The sequence below is a fragment of the Triturus cristatus genome, chromosome 4_1 (genome assembly GCF_964204655.1).
Source record: "Triturus cristatus chromosome 4_1, aTriCri1.1, whole genome shotgun sequence".
Taxonomy (NCBI): Eukaryota; Metazoa; Chordata; class Amphibia; order Caudata; family Salamandridae; genus Triturus; species Triturus cristatus.
Genome location: NC_140585.1, coordinates 468768726 through 468789306, shown reverse-complemented (window position 1 = coordinate 468789306; position 20581 = coordinate 468768726). Strand labels below are relative to the sequence as shown.

Here is a 20581-nt window from a genome sequence, read left to right as displayed (position 1 = left end):
AGTCTATACATGCATAACAATGTAAATATCAGTAAGGACAATATCAATGTATACAAAATGACAATGGTACACAAAATACTGAGGATGTTGGTAAAAATAATATTAATGACAGCCCTGTTAATTGTGCACATTTTAATGAACTCACATCATTGCTGCAAGATTCACCCAAGGGGCCGCCCCATTAACTGCAAGTCAGAGATACATGGTCAGACAGGCCAGGCAAACCCAAAACCAAGCCTACTGATTGACAGGTCACATGTGGGGTTACACCTAGCACAAATACAAACGCGCATCCAGGGAAAACCCTGATAAATCCCACAGATAGGCAGTTACACTACAAATAGGGCCATGGAAATTGGCCCCAATAAAACATGGTTGACCAAAGGAGCGTGTTCCCAAAATACCACAAAGACAGTTGCCACATAAAGTTTGGAATGCTCAGCCAATCAGGACACCAGTCCAAGTTTATTGTTTATTGTTATTAGTTAATAAAAACCATCACAATACAAGTTAAATACACATTAATAAAAACGCTTTTTTTTTTTTTAAATAATCAATTTTCTTAAAAACATGGATTAATATTGGTGCAACACAGAAGAATATCATGGATTTATTGAAATAGAACATTGTAAGAATCATACAATTCATAATTGTAGGTACACTTCACCAGTTTGTTAATGTAGTGTATGAGTCTGTAAGAAAAGGAGAAAATTCCTCAGTTCTAGATATCATCATCCTGCTATTGTTTTATCATCATATCAATATCTTATAGTCTTACGTCTGGACAGGATCCTTGTGCTGTTGTATACTGCTTACAATTCTGTTTTACTGCTTTGTCATGAGTTTGTAAAAACTTCAGAAGTTTACAATTTAACTGAGGATCTGTGGAGTCCAGACTTCTCATAATGGCTGTTCTACACGTTTGAATCCCTCGCTCATTAAGTAAGCGCTTTAGTAGTGCTCGACGCGCATTGTTCTCGTCCTCGTCTGGAGCATCACATAGTCTGCACATTTTTTATCCTTTATATCGCCATACTGGTTTGTCTGACAGAGACGGTAGATCACCTAGGCGCATGGCCAATAGTTTTTTCTTAAGATACACCGGATAGGTTAGATGTAGGTAAGTTGCCTGTTGCAATGTGACATACGTTTGAATTGTCATCCATGCATGGGCTCGCCGTGAAAATATACTTTTATCATCAACTAGCGAATTAATTTTTGCTGCTTTATTCATGGCTTGACAAAATGTAGGATGCAACAAATTCAAGTCCCACAAGTCACCCGCATTGGCTAGTTGTAAAGATGAAAACGGATATTTATTGTAATTTGAATTGTCATCGTTGGTCACGGTTTCCCAGAAAGCGCTGATTAGAGAGCTAGACTGATTATTTCGTATTTTATGCATGGATTTAATGAACTGGTACCTTCTTGCTATGTTTTGCTGTGTCAGTCCGAATTCCAAACGAATTTGGGCGGGGGAAGCATTACAGGGCAAATGAAAAACCTGTTTGTATGTTTTGATTTGTAGTCTGTCCAACATTTTGGAATCCCTACCATGCATCACCATACTTGCGTAGGTTAGAGAAGGAAGCAATTTTGCTTTAATAACAGAGAGAAGTGGTTGCTAAGAGGGACCCTCTAGTTTTTTGCGAGCAAGGTGAATGCATGTATTAAAGCATTATTCTTCCTAACCATATACTGCTGGTGTGCATGAAAGTTGAAATGTTTATCAAAATTAAAACCCAAATACTTATAGGTACTGACTTCTTCTATGATTACAATATCCAGCTTAATCTTTAAAGAGGCATGGGGTTATTCCCACTAAGCATGGATTTTGTTTTGGCAATCTTTATTTCTAATTTGTTAAGTTTTGTATACGCCCCTGTTTCTTTAATCAATCTTTGAAGTCCGATTTCTGTATGACTCAGCAGCACAATATCAGCGTATGATAGATGGGATAGCGTTAGTGGACCTAACCTTGGAGCATGTGAGTTAACTAGATCCAAGTGGGTGGTTAAATCTGTCGTAAAGAGGTTAAACAGATGTGGAGCTAGCACACGCCCTTTCTTGAGATCCCTTGCAGTTCGTATTTTCCTTGATAGTTTGGTCCCGTCTCCTACCTTGATTTGAATCCATGTTTCTGTATATAACGATTCAATTGCTCTTAACAATCTTTTCTTGTATACCCCACCGTCTTAGTTTAGCCCATAGGAGTGGTCGATCCACCCGATCAAAAGCAGCTTTCAGATCTATAAAGCAGAGTTGTAGTTTTTTCTTTAGGCTTTTGCTTTTTTCCGCAATTAATGCTGCTGTTATCATATTAATTGAGGTACCATACCCTTTCCGAAATTCTGTTTGCTGGGGTGGAATCAGGTTCGTAGAATTTGACCACTCTATTAGATCTTCCAATATTATTGATGCATAATATTTTGCTTGAGTCAATGAGGACGATTAATCTGTAATTAGATGGGTTTTTTTGGTCTCCACCCTTAAAGATAGAGTTTATTATTGATCCCCTCCAACTAGCTGGAATCATACCTGTATTTTCCACCTCTTTAAATAGTAGCATTATCGGATTGGACCAATATTTTTGGTCCAATTTAAATATGGCCTGTGGGATGCCATTTGGTCCTGGGGCACTGTCACTTCTTCCTGATTTAATCACATTTTCGACTCTTGTAAGCGCACACGATGTATTATCTAAAGTGGGTACAAACTCATGATATGGCAATGTTTTAATCCTGGTTATTAATCGAGTTTCAATGGATTTCTTAATTTTGTTATTTTTATTTACTTGCAGCTGTTCTTATCAGAACACAAACACAGCATACACACCACAAGTAGTTATCACGCACTCCCTCTGCCCGACATAAGGACACATACACACTGGCCCACACTAGCTGTTCCTGAGGTTGAAAGCCACATGTGTTCCCCTTATCAGATGGTTGTACTTGTTGTTGATGACTAGCCAAGAATGGCAGATCGATTAATTGTACCTCACAAACAGTATAAATGGTCAGCCAAATCTTCTGCACAAGGAGAGACTTTCTTCAGACACTACTCTGTCTATACTCGCCCGGCTGCTGCGTTTAATTAAAGCAACAGGGGGAAATTTATGGCAACATGTTTATTATTTGCGCTCCTAAGGTAATTTAGAAAAGTTTGAATCTTTCGTTATATTTCTATACATTCTCAGCTGCTGTCTTTTTTTTCCCAAACTGACTTGTTTTAAACCGGTTCTAACATTTTTGCAAAATATATCTAACAGCTTTTTGATGTGTTGAAGTTTACACTAGAGATTCTATTTCTATCCTTCATGTTTGCAAACATGCTCTCTCTTTCTTATGAATCAGCTATGCTCCAAAGCTTTAAGTGGTTTTTGCGAAAGGTGATGGTGTGACCAAGTATAATAAGAATTAGAACATTGGAATGTGGAGCACTCCATAGACAATGGAGTGATCCATGCTTCTACGGGCCGGTAAAGGCCCGCAGAGCAACATTCCAATGTTTTACAAAAGCCTCTCGAAGCTCGAGGGGATTTAAATCCCCTCGAGCTTTGCGAAGCCTTTGTTAAATTTTTTAGAACATTCTGCCCTCTAGTGGCAGAATGTTCTAATAGCCTTATAGCCCTTGGTAGCAGGGCTATACCGCTATTAAAGACCCGCTGCTTTTGTTAAAGTCCATCGCCTTCGGCTCGGGCCTTTAACGCTACAGCGGGCCTTTAATAGCCGGTATAGCCCGCTACGGCAGGCTATAATAAAGTACCCCCTGCTGCTAATAGTAAGCCTATTGCAAGTCACCTCACAGTTCCATAACCTTATAAAATAGCTCAACAAAAACCTCACCAAACATGTCCCATATAGGCCTTACTACAACCAACCCTCATTCAGCCACGCACTTGGAAGGGCTCCAATGAACAACATATAAATTAGAGCACTTTAGAGTGGCACTACGCTCATGATGCACTATATAAATAATTCAACCTGAAAAGTGATATAGACTTCGCAGTAGATGTGGAAAGCGCTATATAAATACCAACACAATACAATTACATTGTGATCGAACACTTGTAGGAGTAGCACACTTGCTAAAACGCTGCTTGAACATGTGTCAAAGTTAGGCTGCAAAGTAGGGCCTCACTGCTAGCCGCGCTCTCGTCGTAGAGTTTCCTCTCAGCGGGAAACCGTGAACAATACAGCCTGGGCCCTCAGGGGAGGCGAGAGAAGTACAAATCCGCTTCCCCTTCAACTAGTGCAGCTTCTGCGCCTCCTGCACAGGCCCCGTGTCCACTTTCATGAGCTAAAACATGCAGAGGCGCACACATACCGAGAAGCCTGCCTATTAGTTAAAGGACGTGTCAGCCCCAATCCCGGATCCGTACAGTGCAGGAAATGTCTCCTCTTTTAAGTGCAAAACCATAACATTACCATTTCCCCAAGTGCTCTCTGTTTTAGGCTGCTTTCCTAATTAGAGGGATGATAACAGCTCTGCTGATTGGCATTATAAAAGCACTGGTTTGGCTTCATCTGTCCCAGGTGTGCTGTGTGTGTTTTTTTTTTCTTTTCCCTCCTCACCGTTTCAGAGCCTTTGCCTCTCTTCCTTCAATTCTTCCTTAAAGTTCTCATCTGAGGAATTAATACAGATAAAACGACATTAGAAAGAGAACCTCCAATGCCAGAGCTCATCACTGCAACCTTTTATCAAAAGTACAAACTATACAAGTTAGTTTTTTCCACCCTTTTGTTTCCGAGGGTTAAAAAAGAAAAAGCTAGAAGGAAAAAAAACTGGAGCTCTGTCAATGGGCTGCGCGCGCGCCATTAAAACTGGCGTCACTACAAAGGTTAGCAGATCTAACTGTCAATACCGAGAGTGGAGTGGAGTCCGGCGAGGGGGGCGGGGGGGAGCTTTTGTGAGAAAGAGATACTTTGATATTTTGGAATGTTAGAAGGGTGAATGTGAAAAATTGGAGGTTGGGGATCTAATTACCCAACCATAATTGGGGGCTAGGGAATAAGTTGCAGTCCTCTCAACTCACCGCAGATCAATTATGTTAAGAGAACATCTGTAAGTAGAACGTAATGAGGTCCATTAGAGCGCCGTGTACAGCCTCCTCTAACGGTACTTGTCAGCTTCTTGGATGAGCTGAAGGAAGCCGCTAACTAGGGACCCGGTGAGGTGTTTAAATACTGGAGGAGAGAGCTGGCCCGCTCAGGTCTGGCGCGTACTTGGGAAAGGGAGCAAAGCAAGACGCAGGGAGAGGGGGAAAGGACGGGAGGCACAGGTGATCGTTTTATCAGTGCGGCTGCGGGATTTTTTTCTTCTTTTCTTTAAAGAGAGGGGGCGACGGCTCTCCCTAACGTGGGAAGCTTTCTCACATCTTAACTTCGCATAACCCACGTCGCGTTTAGCTCGTCCTTCGCTCTCTATTGAAACTGAAAAACGAGAACCTATGAGGGACCAGGGGCGCCTGTAGTTCCTGACGGAGCGCGTCGTCGACATCCAGGGCAAGGCGACGGGCACCACCTCCAGGGTCTTCTCACTTCATTTGCAGAGACCCTCTGTTCTTAACAGGTAAAGTGCTAATTATATTCGGATATCCCGAAATTAATGGATTTGGTGCTTTTGGCTGTGTGGTGGGATGGTGATACTAGTTACTAAATAACTTCTGTGAGGAGAGGGGAGGGATGGGTAACAAACCCTTCTGTCTGATGCAAAGTGTTGTGAAACCGTAGAAGCCGGGTGAAAGGCGCTATTCACGAGGACGCTTTATGATAATAGTCAGTGAGCGGTGGCTCTGGTTTTCTGGAGAATCGTAATTAAGTCGTTAGAGACATGTCTGGGGGGAACTGACACCATTTGTCTAAGCGCTATGTAGAGTGACTGCGCACGAAACTCAATGTGTATATTATTTTTTTCCACTGTTTACCTTTTTTGGGGAATTGAGATGGGTACGCAAGAAGCATTGATGTGGTGAAATTGGGGATTACTGTGGGTTAATTGCGTGTGTCCCCCCTCCTTTTTTGCCGAGTGCAAGCATGGGATGATTAAATTCCACCTCGTGCCCACGAGATCACTTCTCGGGCACTTGGATTTAATTGTCGCCATTCACTGACGCTGATCACATCGGAGCCTTAAGGGGCCGGCCTCTTTCTTCATGTGCACCAATTTTTTGATTTTCTTTCCCCCTTTTACCCCCCGAGCTGAGAATAATGCACGATTGTAAATTAAAGAGTGGGGAAACAGTTTTTTCGCCTCACCCTTGTAGCACAGATGAAAAAAAAACCTCTGTAAATGCATGATTGGAGAGATAGCCTGCTTTCAAATAATTTAATTCATGACAAAACCTAATTACTGTCAGGTAATACCCTGTCAGCTTTAATGCATTTCATCAGTCATAATGAAAAGAAGAGAATTTTATGACCCATCTAATTATCATTGCATTTTAAAGGGAAATGAATGGCGTGGCGCTGAATGTTAACTATTGACTTCATTATGTCCTCTTACGCACGACGTTTGGTTGATTTTCGAAGTTTTCTTCCGGTTTCCCTTATTGTCAAGTAAAGCAACTGAGATCGCAGGGGTCTATTTGAGGGCGCTAAGTACTTGGAACTGGGAGAGGTGAGCCGGTTTAATGTGTGGTGCCGGTTGGCTGTTAATACCAGAAATAATATTGTTGCCACACTCCAAGTGGGGGGCTTATTACTGCGACTGATGTCACCTTAGGCGAGGAACAATCCCGTCATGTAATTAGTTAAATGATTTAAACAAAGATTTGCATAGATACAGCAATCAGTTGCTATGAATTAGCGAACAGCAGTTGCCTACGAGTAGTAGCAGATCGGGGGGAGGGGGGTTGCAATTTCATCTCCTTGAACATAACTAATTTAATTGTCCTCATTAGCTGTACCATTTGTTTTGCTGTTATTTTTCGCTTTCATCGCGCGGGCAAGTACACAGTGGTTCCTTCCTCTGCCTTTTAAGAGCTTTGTATGTTTTTGAGAGTGCCTGTGCAGACAGCGGTGGGCAGACACTCTTCTTCCGGGTGTGTGAGTGAAGGAGTCCAGTTGGTGTCTTCTGAGGAGAGAGAGAGAGCGCGCAGACACTTCCTCCCAGGAACCTCTCGTTAGACTGCTTCCTCGGCCATACCCTCATGCTCTGGGTCAGGTCTGTGTGTCCGCGGATGCTACCGTTTCCCGGGGGGGGGGGGGGGAGAGAGATGGTGGTGGGGTAATACTTTACGCAATGAACTTGTGTTCCGGTAGTCCATGGAGTTGTGTGTAGTGCCGCTTCTGGGCTGCCTGCCATAAGGAGCCAAGTGTTCTGAGTGGTCAGGCACGGGTTTTGGTTGCTATGGTATGTATGCTCGGAGAGAAAGGGGTTGTTGGGGGTAAGGATTACCAGGGGTGAAAGGAATGGGTGTGTCGCTGAAGGTCTGCGAGCAGTTATATGTTGACACTTGAATTTTTGTTACCACACGTCGCCCTTGAGGTGTATCTTTACTACGGCGACTGAGAAAGTTTGGTGGGGCTTACACGTCTCAAGAAGGAGCAACGATGTTTAATACATTGTAGTTGCTCGAGGTACTAAGATAATTGGAGTTATTGAGACCCTGGGGGGGGCCTGCGTCGTAGTTAGTTTAACTCCAAGACGAGGCTTTTATTAATGGAAAGTCTAGACTGCAAGTGTTGGTTAAAGCATTGTGACCTCTGGACTGCAGTGAACTTTCGTTTGTCTACAAACATCACAGAAAGACGACTGCCACTTCGACGCGCTCCCTCCAAATAGGGCCCTTTAGAAAAGACTTGCAGTCTGGTGTCCGTGAATGAGCTCTTCTGGGACATACGCTGACTTTAAGATGTTGTTTTCGGTCTGAAGGGGACAGACGCATTTGCCCACCTGCCATATTTGTGGGCGCAAAGGCCTTCCCTCCCCGAAGGATTGAAAAGGACACATGTCTCTGGAACCATGTCTGTCTAGTGCATGCGCTTTCACTGACTGCACAGCTATCTTAGTACAGTTGTATAATGCAAAACTAGCCACAATGCTCCGAGCTATCCTGCTTTTTTTTGGGGGGTGGGGGGGGGTGTTGGTTGATCTGCTTGCATAAGGACGTGCCAGAGTTGTGATAAGGAACACCGTAAAGGGGGGATTAATGCTCCTGGAAAGAGGCAGGTGGGTGGTTAAAGGTTAATTTGGGGGTGCTTATAACTCCATTACGAGAAGGGGAAGATGATCTCTTAGGCGGCAACAAAGGTCAGACGGCATAGGTTCCTGTGGGAAAGGGGTCTCGACGATGGTGGTGGGGAGACTTAACCTGGATACATAACAAGGCAGCTCTGAAAAGGGAGGGTAGAGGATGCGCTGAGGAGAGTGGTGTGTAAAAGGGAGAGGCGTACCGGGGCCATTAGGAAGAGTGAGGTAAACACGACTCTAGAGGAGGGGGCAGCTGCAGGAGCAGGGGGAGTGAGCTTAAAGGAAGGGACTGCCGACTGCCATGGTGTTGTTTGGCCCGCCGCGTGTCTTCCTGTGTGCTGCCCGAGCTCGGCCGCCTCTGCTCCGCTGGTGACCTGTCCTCCGCCCCACCATGTCTGGCTGGTGAGGGACCGAAGGCACAGATGATCAAGCCCGGGTCCTCGCAAGCTGCCCCTGCTGCCGCTACACTGGGTGAGTTGTCTGGAGCCAGGCTGGTCGGTGGGGGCTAGGAGCACAACACCTGTAGCTCGGCTGCGGTGCGCAATTACGCGCAGCTCCTAGCGGAGCTCATTATTTTAAAACTTCAGCCTCGCCGTGGCCGCTTCAAACAATGCCTCTGCCTGACCTCTCGCGCGGAGACGAGCTACAAAGCCGCCGCCGTGTCGGCTGAATTGCCTCCTCTGCGTGGCCTAATTGAGGAGGTAAGTGAGGCAGGAGGACTCTCCGCAGCCCTAATGAGGCAGACCCCGGGCAGCCCAGGGCTCCGCTCTACAACTGCTGCCTTTTGTTTCTAAATGAAGAGCCCGCTCTGGTGAGAAGGGCTGCTCTGAAATCCTTGGGAGGCTTCATTATTTTTATGATGAGGCATGGAATATAATGCTGCCATTTGCAAGATGCTGATCCGGGGAGGGAGCGCAGCGCCCGAAGCTGGGCGCGCAGGCAGAGTTTACACGCACCTGGTGGGATAGCAAATTATTTTGGCATTTTCAATTCGACTATACAATGTAGATAAGTAAACTTTTCAATACCTTTCAGAGTCTAGCCTTTTCAGAATCGGTTTAAGTTAGGATAAAACCCCTTGAAACAGGTTTGCTGCTTTTCACGAACTCACCCAAGCAAATCTGAATTTAGAATTGCCTACATTTATGTAGCTTCTCGTGCGTAGATCTAGGGTTGTTGTGGTAATTTAGCCACGCCCCTAATTCTCTCTCGCGCACACACTTCCCCTCTCTCCTTTATCCCTCTCGCACACAGACCAGAACTGAACGTTTCCCACATAAACAAACCCTTGCTTTCACATGTAATGCAAATGACAGGCTAAAAGCGAACAATGGGCCTGCGCCTATTTGAAATTCACCCGACTACAGCGCATCTTGGACTGCATTCTCGCTACTCCGATGTGAAATCCAAAGTTATATTTTATAGTCTTTTCCCCTCTCCTATTGAGCATGATATGGTATGCTAACGCTGCATGTGACAGTTTAATCAAATCCATTTGTTAGCAGCCAGCTAAAAGAGACCAGTGGGATTATAGGATTACAGGCGAGTTAGGGAAGCATGTGGCTTTGTCATTTCGCCATCATTTGCACACTGCTGCCACATGCGCGGGGCTCTGTGCGTGCGTGCGTGTAGCGGGTGCCACGCTGCTGCGCTCGGCTCCGGCTGTCAGTCTGAACAATAGGCAGGCTCTGTGTGTCTGCATACAGCTGTTCCCACGAGCTCCAGACGGGGACAGCCTGCAATCAATGAGCAGTCAGTCGGACACCCTCCGACCTTCTCAAGCAGCCGGGCGCCCACCGAACCTCTAAGCAGCCAGGCGTCTTCTGAGCAGCCAGGCAGTCTCGGATCCGTCTAAGCAGCCCAGCCAGCGTTCTCTCAGCATCCAGGCAACCTGCGATCCGTACAAGCAGCCTGGCTTCTCAGCATCCCGGAGCTCGGTCCCATCCAGTCGGCCAGGCGTTTACCTAGCAGAGACTCCCGGCTAACCAAGAGATCCTCTTAGCAGCCGGATACCAGCCGACCTTCTCCAGCAGCCAGGCGTCCTCTCAGCAGCCAGTCGATCCCTCCAAGGACCCAGGCTTTCTCTCCGTATCCAGGAGCTCCGGATCACCCAAGCGGGCAGGCGTTTACCCAGCAACCGGGGACTCCCGGCTCACCAAGACATCCTCCTAGCAGCCTGGCACTCTCCGACCTATCCAAGCATCCGGGCTGCCATAGCAGGCGGGCACCTTGCGACCTGCCCCAGCGTCCAGACTTCATTCGCCTGCCAGGAACTCATTCACACCCTGCAACTCAGGCATTTAAGCATCCTGGATTAATTTACTACCAAGGCGTCACCCAAGCAGCCAGACTATTTCCTGTCCCTCCTTCCTGTTAACAACATCCTACTGTCCGGTACTCTTCGCACCCGAACACGTCCCACCACCCAGAGAGGCACTCGCTTATCATCTTTCAAGGCAGGTCCCTTCGCGACCGAATCAACCGGCCAGGCAGCCTGTCAACAGCCCAGCATCGCCAGACCAACCCATGCAGCAAAACGAGAAAAGTTTTGGTAAGACTACGGGCCTGCTCTACCCCCTTTGCACTGCCTGTTTATTGTGATCTAGAACAGTGTGTGTTCTTGTTTAATTAGGCTCGTCTCTCCCTGTCTCGTCCTTCCTAGCAACCTTTCGAAGTACGCCTTCCCTTCCCTCGGTTTGTGTACCTCTGCTCCGTTTCCTCCAGGAAGTCTGCAATGATGCGGCTGGTTACAGCTTCGGGAGGCTGTTGTGTTAAAAAATTCTTGCCCGCTGCGACCCGGAGCAAACACCGTTCGGTGCTTTCCAATGCCTGGTTTGGAATGACGCCTTACGCAGAGCTGTACACTGCCCCTACAGCAGTAGGATAGATAGCGCGAGTTGTGCGTCTCTGTATTTCTGTTTCTTTATGCATGTGAGCGGCATCAGAATTGAACTCAGTCTTGCAAATCTCTTGTTGGCCTTTGCCAAGCACTAGCACTTTGCTGCCATGGTAACTGTAATTAAACTGATAAGAGTGGAAAAATGTCAGTATCTCCGAGCCTTACAGCTGCATAGGAGAAGGGAATCGAATTGGTTCCCAGCCCTTGCTCTGAAAGAAAGCAGATTGAGGTGAGACTGGGGAAGGGGTGCTAGTTTAGAAAGCAATTCGAGCTTCTGAGGTGGTACCCCCACTTCCCGGCTGGAGGCTGGGGTGGGGGGGGGGTGGGGGGGGGGCTAGAGCCCGTAGGGATGCTCTGAGCCATTGAACTGAGAGAAATTAGTTTTTTTAGGCCAAGTCGGGGGTTGAAGCGGGAGGGGACGCTGGCTTTTGTTTGGTCTCTCTTGGCAAATGAATGAGCACTTTGGCTACATTTTCTATTTAGGCTTGCGGCGGGGAGGGGTGGAGGGGCTTGCGTTAGTCCCAGTAAATGCTTTCTTTAATCCCCACTGCCTCTTCCCTTTACCAACACTTGTTTGTAATGGCCGCGCTGCCTCAGCCCAACCCAAATTCGGAACTTGTGAGAAGTTTGCTGCTGTAGACTCGAGGAGCACCACAACCGTGCGCGCCAAGGCCGAGCAAGTGTATATTTATGCTGCCTGTTATGCGCTTGCGGTTACTTTGTGTTGTGTTAAGCGGGAGCCAGCGCCTGCTCGGATGAATGGCACAGAACAAGAGGGCATAATGGGCTCACTCAGGCGTTGGGAAGCGCACAAAGCGATCCAGGCAATTAAAAGCTCACCAGAGTTTAAATGGAATGGCTCCGCTTCTCTCTGCACAGCGCGCTGCACGGGCTATTATGTGTGGTGTTTTTAATTATGATCGCCCTTAAACTGCCACATAACTCAGAATAGAGGCGTCTTGCAGACAAGAACAATTTCCGTGTGTTTGCTGTTCCCGTGCCCGCACTGTCCTTACGCACGCCGGCATTTAAACTATTTGGAGGCGACTTACGGTGTGAGGTCTCGCAGTTTATTTGTGGGTGTCATTTTAAGCACGCTGTATTTTTTTTCTTTTCTTTTTTGGATGGGACCGCGTGGCAGACGACGACACTTTGCAGTGCCACCCCTTTGCACTGCACCTAGCCACCAACACCTACGCTGATTTACTATCTGAAGCTTCTCTTGCTACTTGGGCCTTCTGCCTTTCGTACTCGGTTCTTATTAGCGCGCGCGTCTCACGGATTAAAGGAGCTGCACCTGGGGATGCCTCACTGCCTTGCACCTGTGTGCGCCTCCCAGGTTCAGCCGTGGCGCCTCTTGTCCTCTCCCCCACATTATCCGCACCTCTCACCACCCCTGTGGTCTGTGCGCCTCAAGCCCACGTTCTTCTCTTGTGTTAACATATGTAGTACATTTATTTTAAACCTTTGAATGTATATAGTTTGTTAAAGCTTTTTTCATACTGTCCTATTTCAAATGTTTAACATTTTTATGATCTGCACTCTTTAATCTTCTGTACCTTTCCTATAAAAATGAACGAGTGTTTGAAATATTGAATAGTTGACTGCCTTTGTGCTCTACAAACTCTCATAGGCTTTTGTTCTTTTATGTTTTTTGTATCAGGTATACAAATGCTATCAGTCCAGCCAGACACCAAGCCGAAAGGTTGTGCTGGCTGCAACCGTAAGATCAAGGACCGGTATCTTCTGAAGGCCTTGGACAAATACTGGCATGAGGACTGCCTGAAGTGCGCCTGTTGTGACTGCCGCCTGGGTGAGGTGGGATCCACCCTGTACACGAAAGCCAACCTGATCCTCTGTCGCCGAGATTACTTAAGGTAGGATTTCTCAGTCTGCACCCCATGTCCGCTAGATGTGCTTCTGAAGAATTTGTATAAATCATTCTCAATACCCAAAGGTCTCCTTTTTTGTGTGTCTTATAATACCTACTAATGTAAACAAGGTTTTGGCTATACCTATAAACATGTATTTACTTTTTTTGTATTGTTCCCCATTGACAAGTTTCCCTTGTCATGACAGGATCAACTTTGCTTCAGTTCTCTCTACATTACGATTTAACAACTGTAGGTTCCCCGATGAATTCTGTAGAAATTACAAATGGCTTCCAAAATATTCAACATATTTCTCACAATATTGATGAGTCTTTCTAAACAACTCTAGATATTTGTTGAGAGAGGCTGCAAAAGTACATAGAATCCTTCAAATATTACTTAATCACTGATCTTACAAAAATAAGTTCTCTTTAGTTGGTACTCCCTTTATTGTTTTGTCAGAGTGCACTGAAGTATAGAGCACTTACAATGTATTTGTTTGAGGGTTTCAATAGAGTGAATCACACACACCCAGAGGTCCTTGAAGTGCTATGCAATAAGGCGTAACACTTATTTGTATGTAGGAGGTGTTAAAACAGGATCAGCATCTGTACAGTTAGTTTTTTTTAATAGAAAATATACAATGAAGGAGTGCAATGAAGTGTCAATAGACTAGCCTTGGGGGAGGGAGAAGTTAATACCAGAAGACACATTGAGTCCAAAGGTAATCTTCAGAGTGATTCGATAGGATAGATTGGGGTGAGGGGGATTGGGAATAAAAGTGCTGAGGAGTCAACATAAAAAGGAAGCAATTTGGGGATTTTAACCCCTTCAGCGCGGCGCGGATTTCCGCGCCACGCTGAAGGTTGCGGGCGGGGCCATGACGTAACGGTTCCGTCATGCGCACAGCGCAACCGACGTGCATGACGGAACCGTTCCGTCATGCGCGTCGAAGGGGTTAAAGGGAGAGGCAGCAAGGTGCTACAGTAATTTATTTAATAATTACTTGGAAGTGCTATTTGTAAAATGGCTTGGAAGGTTAGTTGTGATTATTTGTATTACTTCAGGACAACATGATATAAAACGTAGAATTATTTATAAGGAGTCATGAAAGCTAGTAATGCAACATATTAAAACGTTTACACACTTTTTAATGTAAGTTTACTTGGACTCTCAAGCCACTTGTTAAGCTTCACTGGTTGTGACAATGCTTGAACTCTCACAGGCGACTTTGTATTGAGAGTGCAAAAACTGGACAGCTAGGAAGATTTATGAAGGAGCATCAGACAGGGATACAGACTGAATACAAGGGTCCTAAGGTATTTATCTGCAATCAATATCTGTATATGGTCTTCCCAGCATGCTATGAAAAACATACCTGCCTTTCCATAGGTCTTTATCCCTTGTGAGCAAGTAAGCTTTCTATGTTCATAGACATTAGTAGTTTTGCTATACTTCATATGTACCACAGCAGGCCTATTCTTGACTTTACACTCGTAAGCTTTCAAACTCCAGGAACTCTTTACAATCTGCAACCAAATGTCTGGAACTTCACTGAGAAATTAAATTGTGAACATTCTGCAAAAGGTGAGTTAATTTGGAGACCATTATTTAAAACCCCCCTGAAATCTTCTACATGAAATAGTTTGTCCATGGTGTTAGAAATGCTTTTCAAAGGGGTTAGCGATGTCCTATTCTGTCAGAATGTGCTTGGTGGTCTGCATGCAGTTCCTCTGTTGAAACTGCACATGTTCATTTATCATTGGAATTGCAACGCACAGCTTCTATCTGAAGGAGAAAGGTGTGAATGTGTGGAAAGTGTGAATGCTCTGTAGCAGTCTCTCGGAATGTTGAATCTCAATGGAATTTCATGTTGGGAACTCTTCCTATGTGCCATCTGTGGTGGTGCTATTTGTTAACATGTCAGTTTTCTGTGATATTAATTTTGCCAGTGATTCTATCTCGCTGCTTTCTAGATGAGGTAAGATGAGACGTGGAAAATGCATTAATGCACGCAACAGGGTGCATGTCATTCCAACAATCGATTCAAACAAACCGTAACAAAGTGCTTCCTATATAACAATACTGAGTTAGGAAGGCGTTTGTTACTTCTATCCCAGAAGATCATACGCCCACACGTAAATATGCTTGTTAGATGTTTGGATCCAGTATTCATATGGAGGAGAGCAACTTAGTCTTTTTCTATTTTTTATTTCAAGTTCGCGTGTTAGCTGTGTAGAATGAAATCCTAAAGAGAGAACGTGTTTTTTTTGTGTGTAGACTGTACATTTCACCCCATAGAATAATACATGTAGCTCGTACATTTAATAACACTATATGGCCATTTTGAGGGTAGATTTTCTAAGACCATTGGTTAGGGCCCTGTATTTTCTCCCTCCTCTCCTAATCTATTATACATTTAGCAAGACCATATTATGACTTGGACGATTTATGTGTGCTATAATAACACTGCAAAATATTTTTTTTCTTCTATTTCTTCACATGCAGGGTGGGAACAGTTGTATATATGTTTTTTTTTAAATGCACATAACTCTCTGTAGACACGTTTTCAGTTTTTTTGATTAAAAGCACATTATTTCACTTGAATGGAAAGAGAATGAACACGTTTATTTTGGCTGGAGGGAAATTGTGGCTTAACTACCAATAGATATAGTTATTCACTTCTAGAAGTACTGCCATATCATTAATTCTCGCCGATATTGGACATTGGCTGTTTTGGGAATGCTTGGGATATTTTCCATACCATAGGAGGGAAAGTTTCTCCGCTTCTTTTAGAACAAAGAACTTGTTGCTTCTTTGAGCTAGTGGACTCTTTCTAACAATTTTATGGATTTTGATTGACAATGCAAAGCTTCAAAACCTTTGTCAACCATTCACACACAAGATCTTTCAATACTTGTGCAATAGGGTGCTGATTGATGAAAGAAAATAGAATTTTGATTGAAGCCTATTTAGCTCTTCAAAATGCCTTTAGTTGTATTGTATTCTTTTTTAATGTGCTCACAAATCGTATTCACTTTGTTTGAATGGTGATTCGTTATGTTTAATTGGATTTCCGTGGTAAAAGATTTTTGCTAAAAATATAAAATCATTTGATCAACTTACCTGTATTTAAATGGAGTTTAGTAGGGTGAAGCACTTTGTCTATCGTCATACATTTAAAGAATTCTAAAGACCTGCATATACATCATCTGTTCATTTTTTGGCATTAGAAATTGTTTTGAAAACACAATCTATGCTTTGAAAGGATGCATGTCCTATTCACTTCTGCTTTCTTGAACTGGATTTTGGAAAGCATTCTAAACTGGCTTAATAACACTTGTGCTTTACTCTTTAGAAGATGTTTTTGTCATTCTGTTCATATTTCCTCCATAGATTTATTCATGTAAATGGCAATAATAATTCCTGACTTTGCCTGCTGTAAGCAGACAGACTATCAAACTATGATTATGCTATGGAAAGTGCTCACGTCCACCACAAATAAAAGAACCATTTTATATATTTTGAAAATGCTGATATTCAGTGAGCGGCTAATGTTGTGATCACCCATTAGGTGTGTACACATAAAATAGGCTTTCTGTTGCTTGCTATCAAGCTTCCTCAAGTACTGAAATCAGATTTTGAGTCTTGGATTATTGCTAGTGCTTGAGGTCTGATAAGATCAGTAATGTAAAAGGGTGCTTTAAATATATACACAACTCTGTTACCCTTTAATCACATCTAGACATTTTTTTTCTTTCAGTGATGACCAATTGTGTAATTAAGTACACATATAAATGACAAGCACTACAGTGAATGAGTTCAAAGCATTTTTAACAATGTACTTGCCCCAATCTATTTATTTATTGACGTTCAATGTTGTGTCTGCCTCGAATTTGGTTATGATATAATATCGCAGGCTGCTAGATGATGGCCAACAGTGTGTTCTTCTGTCCTTACTGGGAGTTTTAACCAAACGGGTGCTAAACTAGACCTTTTCCCTTAAGTTTTCATGGTTTCTGTGACGTTAGTCCTTGACAATCAGACAGCATCTAGCCATCGCCACTTTATTATTTTAAGCTCTAAAGGGTGATCCTTGTACAACTACACATCTAAATACCGAGGGAGCTTGACCTGCAGACTTAAGAAATAGGGCAAATAGCCACAAGCAGCAAAGGTTAATTGATTACACGTCATTTCATAGTTATGTAGAGATGTCTATAATTAATTTAAAATTGTGAAATGTCCTTACTAGGTTCTTCAGTTGCAAGCTGCACGTTTTACTAAGCCAGCAGCTGCTTCAACAACCTGTTACTTTCATAAGAATGCATTTACTTTTTGTCCTGCATTACAAAGAGCAGTGACCACTTTGGTTTGTCCTCTTGTATTGGAATAAAAAAAAATCCCAGTAGACCAATGTGAGGCATGGAAATATGTTAAGGTGCTCAATGTTTACTTTGCACTGACATACGGTTTTGTAATGGATAACTTTTTTTGTGTACTGAAATACTACTTGAATCAATTTTCACTTGGACTTTCATTGTAAAGGAATGATACCAAAGCCCTCTTGATTGTATAAGAAGAGGATGATTTGATAAAACATTGAAAGGTTAAGCTTTGCGCGAAAATAAAAAAACAATTTAGAAAGGGGTTCTCTAAAAACATTGCATCGATGACAGAGGCACAACAGCACACATGATGTGCAGGACTGCAGTCTTTCTGGGAATCCCACCTCTTTCACCCACCAATATGGAAAGTACTTGTGATTGTAAGGCATTCCCAAACAGGTTGTGCAGTAAAGGTATTGATTCTATTTCTATGCATCTTATTTCCAAATGGATGTTGCTTCGTTGTTCTAGAAGGGGAACAACTGACAATACAATTTGAAATGCACCTTTTGCAGCTGGAATTCTTTAATTTGTCTCCAGGTACCCCTTTCCTCTGCCTCATTGTGATTCCTATAGATCTTCTCAAATTATTAGCTTTCACATGGGTGACTACATTTTACACGATCTTGTTTTTATGAGATAATAGTAATTGGTCGCCACTCTCTCACCAGGTGTGTGATAATTTGTGCTTCGAACGCATGCCCATTTACTGGGGCGAATTTGCCTCGGCAGAATGCCCTACTTGAACATTCAGCAAAGTACCTACAATATGCAAAAGAAGGGATCAATTTCACAAGGTCCAGTTACAACAGCTAGCCAAGACCTTTATTGCTTTGCCACCTTGAGTTACTTGTGTAACATACTGTACTTCATGCCTTCTCTCCATAAAACCCTTCTTCACTTTAAATATGGTAGATCATGGACAGGATTTGAGGATTAAAGTACCTTTGCTTTTGCAGGAATCTGCAAAAAATGGAGCAAAATATAAGTAGAACTTCTGGAATGTTTTTGTGCACTGCAATAGATCGGTCGCATACTTGATATAAGTAGGGACTCATTTTGAAATGGCTGCCTCATGGATTTGCTGGGGAACTATGCCGGAAGCAAGAACCCCTAAAAAGCACAGATGAGAGCTCATAAAACATTTAATTGAGGAGAACATGAAAGCAGCACATCTAGACGCCGCCACCTAACTTAAGCCAGTGATCTGTTTTTGCCTATCTGCTTGTCTCTGATAAATCAGTTTAGCTAGGTCTTTAGTTTTCATGCTGGTCATGCAGTATTTCCTTTTCTTCATGTAGAAAGACAACCATGACTGAAGTACGTTTCGAAACTAAACCTCATTAAACTAATTTACTCAATGCACCTTGTATTTCCATTGTTTTCAAACCATGTCCTTTCTTTGCTATCTAATATGAATCGGGAATGTGCATTTATCAATAGGCCACAAGCACTCAATACATTTTTGCCTGACTGTGGATAAGAGTGTACATTTAAGTGTCTCTCTTACCCCATTTGTGGTAATCGCCCATGAAATTCTCCTTTTATAGACTGTTTTGGTAAAGCCAGCTGGAGGCGCTCATCAGTGGTTAAGCTTTTACTTCATTAAATGGTGCACATTTGCTGCCTGTGACAAAACTACAATCGTTGTCATGTCAATCTAAGTGTTGAAAGATGATCTTGGGTCTGGGCTAGCTCTCAGCCCTTCCTCTCTTTAGCAAATAAACTGGCATGGTCCAAGTTTTCTTCAAAGGTTGCCGGATTCATCAGATGTCCTGTGCATTTGAGTTGATCTTCTCTCTACGATGTGTATGTATTGAGGCAGAGCTAGTTTGTCGAATATTTGTGTTCTGAGGCTATTCCTACGAGATCATAGGCTACTGACACACAGGCTTTTTAAAGTCATCCCAGACAGAATAAAAGTTCACCACTGGTCATTGAGATTTGAACTTGTATAGCAGATGCTGCTGGGACCCAAGCCAGAGAGCAATGCAACACAGTACAGTCACCAGTGGAAGTGGAAGGCTCAGTCTGTTAATTTATTGATAACGTTACATTGAATTTCAGATGCTCTACTCCTCTTATCAGAGGCAAGGTAACTCTTTATAACAGTAATGCATCTTCAAAATATTTGGATATATATTGATGCTCGGTGTAGTTTATGAATTTAACAACACAGGGAGATTCAGCTAGCTTTTCCTGTCCACTGAAGATTTTCAAATTGGTGAAAGAATTCATTTCTATAAGACAATGTCTGTGCAGAGTGCACTTTGAATGATTGACAAAAAATGGTCCCCTTATCACTTTTTTTTTTTTTAAGTGTGTTTCCGTCTCCTCTCACTCCATCTCCACCATTGCTCCCTCCCCTTCTCTCTCCCAACATGGTCCTGAAAACTTGGTCAAAAACAGGCAATGAAGAATAAAACCTTAACCAACTTTGCTTGAACACCGAGAGACTGAAGGAAAGAGTATGGTAATGAGGTGGTTTTATTGGAGTGAAGGAAATTCAGAGGCAACACAATGTTGAACAATACATGGTTTTGACTTAACATTTTCCATGTTTATTTGCTGTGTAATGCATATTGTTTGAATGTATCTGCCAGTTTTCTGAATCTTGAGCATGTATTTTTCATACATCTCCATTCTTCCTAAAATGCAGCAGCAGATAACGCGTCAACCACACACACTCTGCCACTCTATATCAACTGCTCCACACTCAGTCCCTCCTAGTGGCATGCCGACTGTGATGCAGCAGTAGGCTTGTCTGCTAAATGAAGACCCTTGCGGCATCCACCATGGGTTAAATGCTAAGCCATCTACTTTGACGATGAGGTGGGCATCCTGGTGTGAGGTGTTGGGGGTGGGGTGGCGAGAAGCTCTCACCTTGCAAGCTCCAGTAACACAAGTAATTTGCCACATACGTTCTCTTGCTCAATTATTAGCAGTAGCCTGTTCACTGAATGGCCTGCTATGATTGCAGGAGAAGAGAGGAAAGCAGGCTGGAGGAATAGCTGAGTGACATTTGGATGGACTTTGACCCCCCCAAGGTTGTTGTCTGTCACTATGGAAGATGAGGTTTTTCCTCCATTGAGTTTTGAGGTAAGGCCTCCCCTTTCCTGATCACTATGTAGGAGCGGAGGTGTCTCTTTGATTACACTTTTCATAAAACTCTATGTAATAAAATATATTCTCGGATAGGTTTAAAATGTTGTGCAAGCCAAGTTGCATGT

General features: G+C 43.5%; 1 protein-coding gene across 5 annotated transcripts in view; it reads left to right on the top strand.

Annotated features, from left to right (window-relative positions):
* The first annotated feature begins 4862 nt into the window (after nucleotides 1-4862).
* LMO3 (LIM domain only 3) overlaps nucleotides 4863-20581 on the top strand; it is a 106280-nt gene continuing 90561 nt past the window's right edge. The window contains exons 1-2 of one of the 5 annotated variants that reach the window (XM_085652671.1): nucleotides 4863-5571; nucleotides 12756-12969. In XM_085652671.1, the coding sequence (XP_085508797.1) occupies nucleotides 12764-12969 (206 nt within the window). In that variant the 5' untranslated portion in view covers nucleotides 4863-5571; nucleotides 12756-12763. Of the gene's footprint in view, nucleotides 5572-6552; nucleotides 6619-7015; nucleotides 7165-8349; nucleotides 8665-9800; nucleotides 10745-12755; nucleotides 12970-20581 lie in introns of those variants that run through there. The other 4 variants (XM_085652673.1, XM_085652672.1, XM_085652669.1 and 1 more) reach the window with 4 other exon arrangements.